This window comes from Drosophila gunungcola, unplaced genomic scaffold (assembly GCF_025200985.1).
Source record: "Drosophila gunungcola strain Sukarami unplaced genomic scaffold, Dgunungcola_SK_2 000160F, whole genome shotgun sequence".
In the NCBI taxonomy this organism is placed as follows: Eukaryota; Metazoa; Arthropoda; class Insecta; order Diptera; family Drosophilidae; genus Drosophila; species Drosophila gunungcola.
Window position 1 is genome coordinate 77,169 of NW_026453321.1, and position 10,594 is coordinate 87,762.

At 38.0% G+C, this 10,594-nt stretch overlaps 1 protein-coding gene across 1 annotated transcript; it reads left to right on the forward strand.

The window, feature by feature from the left end:
- The first annotated feature begins 979 nt into the window (after window positions 1-979).
- LOC128265817 (dynein beta chain, ciliary-like) lies at window positions 980-7,785 on the forward strand. The gene is made up of 10 exons (XM_053002030.1): window positions 980-1,037; window positions 3,476-3,591; window positions 5,163-5,336; window positions 5,392-5,651; window positions 5,713-6,052; window positions 6,105-6,370; window positions 6,430-6,997; window positions 7,058-7,170; window positions 7,223-7,514; window positions 7,570-7,785. Exons 1-10 carry the CDS (start codon window positions 980-982, stop codon window positions 7,783-7,785), a joined length of 2,403 nt encoding a protein of 800 aa, XP_052857990.1.
- The last annotated feature ends 2,809 nt before the right edge of the window (window positions 7,786-10,594 follow it).

Consider the following 10,594-nt stretch of genomic DNA (forward strand, 5'->3'; position numbering starts at 1 on the left):
AGGTGTGGTCTCGTTATACAGGTTCCCGGGTAGTCGTATTTCCCGTCCGTATAGTAGGTACGCCGGGCTGTATCCTGTTGATTCTGACCTGGTGCTATTGATGGCCATTGCTATTTCGGGTAGCCAGTCGTCCCACCGTGTGTGTTCGGTTCCGGAAAATTGAGCTATCATAGTCTTTATTGTCCTATTTGCCCTCTCGGCTGGGGTCTCTTGCGGGGTGTATGGCGCTGTTAACTGGTGGACGATTCCCCATTTCTGTAACTGTGCTTTAAACTTATTGCTCGTAAACTGTACCCCGTTTTCCGTAGTTGGTTTCCTGCTAGCTCCATCCATTTAGAGAACTTGTCAAACACAACCAGAATAAAAATACTGCCGCGTTCGACGACAGAAAACTGCAATAGTGCTGACCTTTGCCCCCACCTGCGTGTCCAATAGCCTAAAGTTCAAGAGCACTGAACTTTGGCCAAAAACCCCGCTATTAACTTTGTGATTTCGCTGACAACTCTGCCACCCGCTGCCGTCGCATCCACCACCGCTGCCACGATCGCCAATGCCTCATTAGGTTTCATTCGAAATATAAAAAATAGTTAAAATTAAAAAATAGTTAATTTTTTTTTCCAATGGATAAAAAATTAACTTATACGTACAACTAAAGAGTTCAGCATTAATAGCTGCTATCTAACACCCAATAATATCGTAGCAGTTTTTCGGCACAAAATTGAGATGTTGAAAACATAGCACAACTGCTTTATGGAAATACTATAGTGGATTTAAGGAAACGAACACGCAGATATAACGCTGGTATCAGACTGGGAAGTATGATATCTTTGACGGAAATTGTCACGAGTATATATCATTTACAACCGGAGAAAAAAGTCCTTTTCAAGTGGCAAATCTTTGCATTTGATTTCGTGAAATTGACAGAAGCCACTTTGAAGCCCATGAGACAGTAAGCGTGGATTGCGTGGTCAACAGCACTATGTCCATCATACGAAAAGCCTGCGACGCCTATATGACAAAAGCAGAGAATCTCCGAGGTTAAGGGGCAGAAATAGACTGGTGAACGGAAGAGATGCCTTGAGAGAAATGAGCCGCAGGCGTCATCTCACAAGAACAAGAAGCGGAAACTTTGCAGGCAAAGAAGAATCTTAACACCGCCACTCCCGCCACTCCCACACCCACCTCCGTGGAAGATACAGATACAAGCAATGGAATGTAAGACCTTACAGCCCCATCAGCTTATCGATTACTGTGCATGATAAATACGTAAGCTACTGGCTGCTGCTGTCGAAAGAGCCGGTGGCCTCTCTCGCAAGCAGTACGGTTATCGGGAGGTCCACAATCGGAGCATTCCGTGAAGATGTTGATGCGTTTAGGTAATCTAGGGATACAATATTTAGCGAATGGTACTAACTAAAAAAGAGCGCTCACCGTGCAAACGATCGATTGAGAGGCTTCCCATGATTTGGCTTACAGTGAAAGCAATGAGTACATGACCGTATTACTATCGTAGTTAGATCTCTAGCGTTGCTGACTCATTTTTTAAGCAACAACGATAGTAACACCATTTTGCGGGCGTATAAATTTAATCGGTGAAAAAACAGGTTAAAAAGCCTGGAAAATCTGCGCTTTCTGGGAAGGATGGTTCGATGTTTGGCGTCAAATGGTAGAAGCGCGTTTGACAATGTTCCTCCGAGTCTAAGCCAGATCAGTGCTGGGTTACTTGTGTGAACTTCTTGGCTGTACAGCTTTAGCTTTTTGCAACAACCCTATTTTCGTTGCTGAAAGTGCGCTAGTGTCAGTATCCTTGGTCGTTTTTAGGAGTCTTTGATTGAGGATCGAGTAAGCCAATAAGGAGCATGTGGCGGAATAAAGTTTCACTTTATACCTTCTGTTGCAAGTGCCTGTTCAATGGTATCATTGTGCAGCTGTGGTCGAAGAAGTTGTTGCATCTCGTTAAGATTCAGTCACCCAAATTCATTCCTAGTGGATCTTTGAATTTGTGGTCTAAATGAAATTCAATACAACAGGAACTCAGTTAAGTGAATTTATTGATTGAGATATATGAGTTATATACGGTACATAAAAATTGAATGCATGAAGAAGTTAGCGAGACAGCATGTTTGGTGGCCAATCATAGACGAAGACATAAAACTATTAGCTCAGTCATGCAGAACCTGCAACTTCTGCATGGTACCGATTCATATCGATTACGAATTGGACACGACTTTTTGTGGCTAATCAGTGTTTCCATGTTTTAAACTAACGTCGCCTACAACAACCGCAAACACGATCGCTGCTTTATTTTCGACTTTCGCTACTTCTGCCGAGTTGATTCACGGTCGTCCAATCCGCACCGCCCTAAGCCATGTTTTCGAGCAGCATGTCGATGCGAAACGAACAGTTACAAATTACGCTCCAAATCAAATCCAAATAATCTAGGCCAGAAATTACTCAGGGGAGAAAAGTGGATTGAAGACATTGTTAATCGCTCAATTGAAAAAATGCTCTTTATCGTTTACAATATAGTAAGTCGTAGAGACACAGCAAACGCTAAATGTGAATTAGGTGCTGTTTTTTAACCTTTAATATTTCCATAAGAGGGCAGTAAATCGTTGTAAGCTCTTCTCAAAACTTCAGGCACTAATTTTCATTGGAATCCTAAGCTTCCAGCTTAAGAACACCTGCTCTAATCTTTGATTTAGCAAGTTTGTCTATTGGCAAACCTTGACTTGCGAATATAGCCGCTTATTCTTCTTTGTTTACTGGTGTGCTACCAGTATCTGTGTCCTAGAATATCGCTCTTGTAACGGGCTAGACTTCGTCTAAGGACGCTCTATTTGGTTTAGTGGGACTAGGCATCTTTAGTTCGACCTCGGAGACACGACTTTTGGGAAAATCTTATTGAGATTGGCCAATTAAGAAAACCAGGCCAGGCCAGGATTGATTAAGAATATCTTTTAAAACACCGCCAGGGACGGTTTTGAGTACCAGTTACCGAGGTCTTAAAATTGCGCTGTTGTTAATGTGGTTTCAGATGTCTCAAAATTGCACTGAAGTGTGACCAGGTGCCGTTTGAGTTGTTGCGCGTGTTTTGGTTTTGGATGGTACAGCTGGACAGTTCATGGCGGAATGGCCGTCACACGATAGGATTTTCAAATTTTTGAATTAAATTTTATTGGCCCGTAGGATACCTTAGAATCATTTAAATAACCTGTCAAAATTTAAAACTCCTATTGCTGAAGGTACTGCCTCGCTCTACTAATAATGATCTTCTGAGCAGCTGCTCAGCAGATGATAACATTAATATTTTTTACCTTGAAGTTTGGAAAGTAATCTGGTTGACTACAGATGTCATACATATACAGGCTCTTATTCGTTTGAAAAGGAGGCTATCACACGTATTCTCAGCATTTGTTTTTCACCGGTTTTTAATTTAATAAGTTGTGTATTAAAAAAGTTATAATTTTTACAGTGAGTGAAGAAAATGTGGTTTATATTGAGAAGAAAGGTTTGAAGCACACTACTGGACACAGGACAAAAATCGTCGTCGACCGTCATCACGAGGTGGAGCCTCCGGATGATATTAATGTTAGCTCGTCTGCAGAAAAACTGTAATCGTCAGAAGATCTGTTTGATGTGAGAGTTGATCCGGCTTTTTTCGACCTTACTAGTGTGCAAAGTATGTAAACTGGACGTAAAGTTCACTGAAAGTAGCAAACGGGGTTAAGGGGTTTAAATTAGTGGTGACCTTTAAAAAATTAGATATAAAAGAAATATTGAGTTGCCCGCTTGAAGGTAAAGGCTTTAAAGTTAATCGACGCGTCATACTTGCTATTCGATTACTTGGAGTTGGATTACAAGGACTAAAACTCGGAAAATGGAGAACACGTTTTTTGTTTGGTTCTTTATTTGGCATTGGCTGGAAAAATGAAAGTTGAAGATGCCGTCGAGCTGTTTCAACGCTTTAAAGAACTTCATTATTTTTATTGAGGCAGTTATCAGGGCCGAGATGCTAGCAGTTTGCTCAGCAAATTCATGCTCGACCAACTCAACCAACGAAGGCGAAGGTGCTTCAGATAGTCGGTCTTTTTTCAGGTCCGTTTCCGTTGTTTCACGCAAATGTTTTGTTGCTGGAGAGAGTTGAGAGTTTTAAGGGTGTTTTTCGGTTTCGTTTTCTTTAACTCGACGCTATTTGTGTGTTTGCTTTGGCTGCCCAGACAAATGTAAAATTGCTTATTGCCAATGTATTAAAACGTTTTAGCAATATTTAGGACTCGGATCAGTACAACACGATAGCTTACATCAGCGACTTTGCGTACTATGTGCTCCGTCAAGTGCTCCAAAATCGACAGTAGGGGTTTCGGGACGGCAACGAAATCCATGTCTGAGGCAGCAAAAAATGCGAGAACGAACCAAATATCAACCAGGAAGGAAGAGCAAGTGCAGAATGTTGATTTAATAGGCCAATTGTGTGGAGCAGGTATCGTAGATTAAAGGTATATACGATTTATCAATACTTTTTTTTAAGTACCAAATCTTGACCCCGTTTTGCTCGAAACAACATTTTTAAAGTTGGCCGATAAGATTTTTTAAAGAGTTTTTATCCGATCGGTCTCATATTTGTTGTGTATATTCAACAATTTTCGATCGCTTTTTTATCGCTTTAGTTTAACTTTTTTTTTGCAAAAATTGATTTTTAAAATAATCTTATGTACTTATTATACTAAATCGAACAATTTAAAATTGCAGGAGAAACCTTACCGTCCATTAAGGTCTATCAGAAAAATACGTCTATGCAAATCTACAGCGAAACCGCAATTTTTTTTTGAAAAATAAAGATCTTGTTACCAAACTTCCATATTTTATAAAGTTTTTTTGTAAAAAAATTCCCCAAATTTACTCTTTTTTAGCGCTATTGTGATGTGGCCCTTTTAACTGTTGTTGGAGAAAAGATTAACGCATTTTACCAACACTATCAAAAAAACCTCTTATTAACCATATTATAACTAACCATTTATATTTTGGCTTTTATCAGGTAACTGTTAGGCGATAGCATTGAAATTACCAAACATTCATATTTGAATGAAAATTTAATATTTTTTAAAGCACTTTTTGTAAATTTAATTTTAACCTTTTAACTTACTTTTTTTTAATAACAGGACTTGATTTTAGAATTTCTGAACAACCCTATCAAGACACGCATAATATTTACAATTAACTCCGGTGGTCAGCTTTATCCGTCCTACAGTTTTCCAGTCAGACCGCGTACAAAAGTTGCATACTTTATACGAAATTCAACGCCACTTAACTTAACAGAGGACAATATGCTTGATGTGAGTTTTTGTTCGGTTAGATTTTTTTCAGAGTTTAATAATTGCGTTTCTTTAGTCATTATTGATTGGTGATCTATTACCAAACCCATTGGCCAATCTCTCAGTACTCTGTGATGAAGTGTTTTTTCCGCTACTTAATAACACAGTCAATCAAGTGGGTTGGACTAGTGTAATTGCAAACGACATGAAAACCGAGTCCCAAGAAATGCGTAACGGTATTGCTCAAATGAAAGGACTTGTTATAAACCGAACTATTTTTCCTCTGCCGATTTGCATGGATGAAGTTATGAAAGCAGCTCCTGAAATAGCCACAAAGTATGTTAAAAATTTACTTATATTATTTATTTAAATAATGTGCTTTGATCTTTACTTTCAGCGATATTTTCGTAGTTAACCCTCTAATGAAGCACTCGCTTGAGTTCATGGTCGTAAAATGGCTGGACTCTGTTGAAGATCTTGTTAATATCAAAGCTGCGGAAAAAATTAATTCTAAAGAAAATTATCCCTTACCCGAGGCCATATTTTCCTTTTGGGAGTCGCGTTTGGAAAATCTTGAAAGCTTGGCTGATCAGTTGGGTGATAGACGTATAAAAACAATTGGTTTTGTTCTTGAGAAAATTCAATCTATTTTTGAACACTCTTATCGGAGAATCGTTGAACTCGTACTAGAGTCTTTGGCAGAAGCTAGGGATATAACTAAATTTCTAGCCCCATTGGTAATAAAGTAAGTGTATAATAATTTAATAATTTAAGCCATAATCCTTTCAGAAAAAAAAAATGGACAAGTTTGAGTCAAACGACATGGATGATAATCGACAAGACATACGCTCACTAATGCTAACAGTTGGATTGGTGTGGGGTCACTCCCGCTACTTTCACACACTTAACAACATGACACTTTTCTTTAACTTATTCCATAACTCCCTCATCGACTGCGTCAACAGAACTGTTGAGCCTGATTCTATATTTCAAGGTGACGTTGACGAAGCCTATAAGAAGGTGGAAACAAACATACAGCACCTGGATTATTATAAGTGGGTAGTTACACAATTCATTATTTAAAAAAGTGTTATTTTATTTTTCTCGAATCTAGATACATATATAGGGAGTGCCGAAAGTCTCTCAAGAAATTTAAGATCGGTACAACATTCAACTCGCAAGATTGGACCTGGCATCCCGAAGAAGTGTTTGGACGACTAGACAAATTTTTGGTCCGATTGGAGGAACTAAAAGACTTGTTCAATACTGGACGAGACTTCCAAAAGTTGGAGAAGATTGTCATGGGAGGCCTTAAAGGACGACTTATTACTACCGGATTGGAAAAGATTCTAGAAGAGTATAACAGCATCTACCGCGATTGGACAAACGTGCAGTACAACCCGATTGATCCAGACGCAGAAAACTCTCACTTCGAGAAAGATCGCCTTATCTTCAAGGCAAAGACTGATATAATGGAGCGAATGGTCTCATTTCAGTTTGAAAAAGCGCTCGAAGATACACATGAACTACTTCTAGCGGGATCACTTCTTCTTCGGCCCATTATTAAAAAGCACATTGAACCATTAATGCATGTAGTCGTAGATGACTTCGAGGAAGAGATCACGTGCGTGAAAGAAGATTTTAACAATTTCAGGAACGTTTTCATAGTGCTTGGGTTAAACGTGAGTAATAAACCAATCTTAATGTTGTTGATTAATGTAAACTGCTCCTTTATAATTAAGGAACTCCCTACGGACGAATGTTTTCCAAAGGTTTCAGGAGCGGTGTCGTATTTAAAAAAGCTTAGACACCGAATAACGACTTTGCACAAAGAGCACGAACTCTACGAATATCCGTGAGTTACAAGCCCAAGTAAAGCAATTAACAAATAAATATATTTTTTACAGACTGTTTGACAACGAACGCGGTGGCTATGTTTTTGAGAATTATAAATTAGTAGTTCAGGAAATCGATGACTTTACCAAAATCATATTGGACAAATGGTCCAGTGAGTGCTGGCAAGGAATTCAGCAAGACATAATTTTAACACTGCTCGAAAAAAATGATGCAAACGAGCTTCGGGTTAACTTTACTGATAGACTTAAAGTTGCTTTGAAAGATATAAAGGTCAACCGACTTCTTGGCTGCGACATTTCCCATAACTTGACTCGTTTCTTTGGAAGGGAAGATGAGCTTTGGGTATGTTTAACTCTCTTAGTTAATTTATTGTGATTATTGACCTTTAATTCTTCAGCTAGCTCGTATCAAGCTGATGCGCATTGCTGAGTGGTATAACGACACGTTTGACCGTGCTCACCCTACCGAAAAGGGAATAATAGCGGCGGAAATGTCTATGATTGAAGATCAAATGAATCCACTAATAAAATCTATAAAATGGATCGCTTTTAGTAAGTTTGTATTAGAGTCCCTAGAATCGATTGGACGCAAAACAGCAAGAAAAAAAACCTAATACACAGGAATTCAAAACCAATCCTAACCAAATGCAATGCTATTGGGTGCTTTTTAGTAAAAGTCCCTTACACGCATTTATTCCTATACCCTTAGATCCCATGTTAGAATTAAATTGCAACATTTTTAAAGCACAAAAACTTATTATTAAATTTTCAACGGGTCCTTGCCACATGTAGGCGTTTGTGTGTGTTTCGGTCATTTCTATAGGTAGGCACAAAGATGGTCAAAATCGAGCTAATATTTTGGAAGTTATAGTGCATTGTTAAGTGTGATGCCAGTATGGTCCAACATGCTATTGTTTGCGACTGCGAATCCAAAAGTTACTGGATCCATACATTTTAAAAATCTAACTATTATTTTAAAGGTTATTGGCATAACCATATTATTTCAAAGGTAAGTTAGAATAGTTATCTTTTGTACATGCATATTAAATCATTGATAACTGCGTTTACAAAAACTTAAAAGAAAACAAGAATTAACGCTACCCGTTAAATACTCGTTACTTAACTAACAAAATTGCAACCTAAATATTACCTTACAAAGCAAAGCGAACAAGGAGAAAGTGCAGCTAACGAGCATAGAATAGGGGTTTGCTGGGAGAGCAGCGGAATATAGAAAACACAATATCAATCACTTTACCACTACGATCAGTTTAAAACAGCTCCTGAAGCTGGAGTAATTCAAATTCGTATCTGAATGCTGTTCCACATTTACGCTGTAATTATGTTTTAAATATGTTTATATTGGTTTTGAATCTATGCTTAGATTAAAGTCGGTTTAAGCTAAATTTCACTAGACAAAGTTACACCGAATGTGTGCATTTATTTTAAACAGACAACGCTGATATATGCACGAGTCGATCGGCACTTGACTTGTAGGATATATGTAAGGGCGGCTGCTCGAGGTCCTTGGCAAGGAGACCGGAAACTGCCGAGTGTAGGCTCTTATGTACAACAGCGGACTTTTCGGAATGAACTAAATGCCAACCCCTTCGATTTCAACGCCTGGGCGGAAGAAAGTGGGTATCCTTTTACCAACATCAATGGCGCCCGTTACTGAAGGTAACCGACGTTGCGCTGCCAAACCAAGGAAGGCTGGAAACGTTTAATCATAGATCTTAGATTTTTGAGATCCCCGCTAGCCGGATGCTCCCACTGAAATATCGGCGATTTCTCCTCGGCCAGCGACCACAAGGCAATATTGCTCTCAGTGGTCACTTGTCTCTTGTGTAAACCACCGAGGTCTGCTATGTCTTGAATGAAGACTGTCTGAAACATTCATTAAAAAACGTGTTTAAAACGCCATAGAACAATTCAGTGGCACTTTCCATATCCATTCAATTGTGTAAGGATGTCCAGTAGTATTGGGAAATGAAGTAATCTAGCTTGGTAAAGTCACATTTACGGAAGAAACTTAATGGGAATAGGTATCAGGGCAGTGCAGGGAAATTTTCATTTCCATTGTCCTCTGGGACAACTAGAGGGTCAATTCCAGATATAACGGCCTCAGACGGATACAAAAAAAATACCAGAGCTGAATGCCTATTTGAAAAGTTTCGGCGTGCAAACAAGTGAGTCAGTAGGATAGGCTTCAACGTATATATATATATATATAGATATATATATATATATATATATATATATACTATAATACTATAACATATATATATATACTACTACTATATTTATATATATATCGTATACTATAATACTATATACTATACTATATACTACTTTGTATTATAAGGAAAAATGTCCCGTTAATAACTGATCGTAAATAAGCTAAAGCTTATAGAATGAAACGCACCGGACGCGTATATTTGAATATTTTGTTTGATAATAATGATTTGGATTTAGAATTTAATATGTTTGATTAATTTGGACCACATAAGCCGTGTTTGAAATACAATGCTGCTGTTACATGAATCAATACTATGAGTAGTAGTGAATCTTTTCAAACGTTATAGAATAGTTAAATGGCACTTTCTATATCCATGGAATAAGTTGTTCAAGTAGTTTAGAATATTAAAGTCAGTTGTACGGAAGCATTTCGTTTTAGTTTGAGAAACTAAATTGAAATAGGTATCAGGGTAGGTCAAGGAAATTGTCAATTCCATTATGGGATGGTATCAATCCCCTGGGATAACTAGAGGTTCAATATTAGATAATTCTACCTTGGACGGATCCAAAACAAACTCCAGACCTAATTGCCAATTTAAAGAGTTACTGACAAAGCTAATTTGTAGAAATCATATGTCTAAAAGTCCATCAACTCAGTGGGATAGAACCAAGATACATCTGAGAGATTAAAATCATCTAAAGTAATTCTGAACCAAGAGAGTGATGCTCGATCGGTGTAGAACCGCTTCCCTTTTTCTCTCTTTTCCCGCATTCGGGATTTCTAAATTCCTATTTCAAGTATATTCCTATTTGGCTTTTCTAGTGTCTATGCTAAACTTTTATTGGCGCTGCCACCTCGGGTTCGAAACAAAGTTATATCTTATTTTATATTCAACCTTGGTAATTTAATATTTGAAAATTTGGTTTTACACAGGTTTAAATACATAGAATAGCATTAAGAACATTTAAAAAAATCATATGGTTGCACGTCCTTTTTAAAGCTCTTAAGAATTAATTCAGTGACACTTTCCATATGCTTGCAATTGTGTAAGGGTGTCCAGTAGTATTCGGAAATTTCACTCAAGTAGTTTAGCTTATTATTCGTTTATTCGTTTTGGTTTATGAAACTAAATGGGAATAGGTATAAGGGCAGGGCAGGAAAATTGTCAATTCCGTTGTCCTATGGGT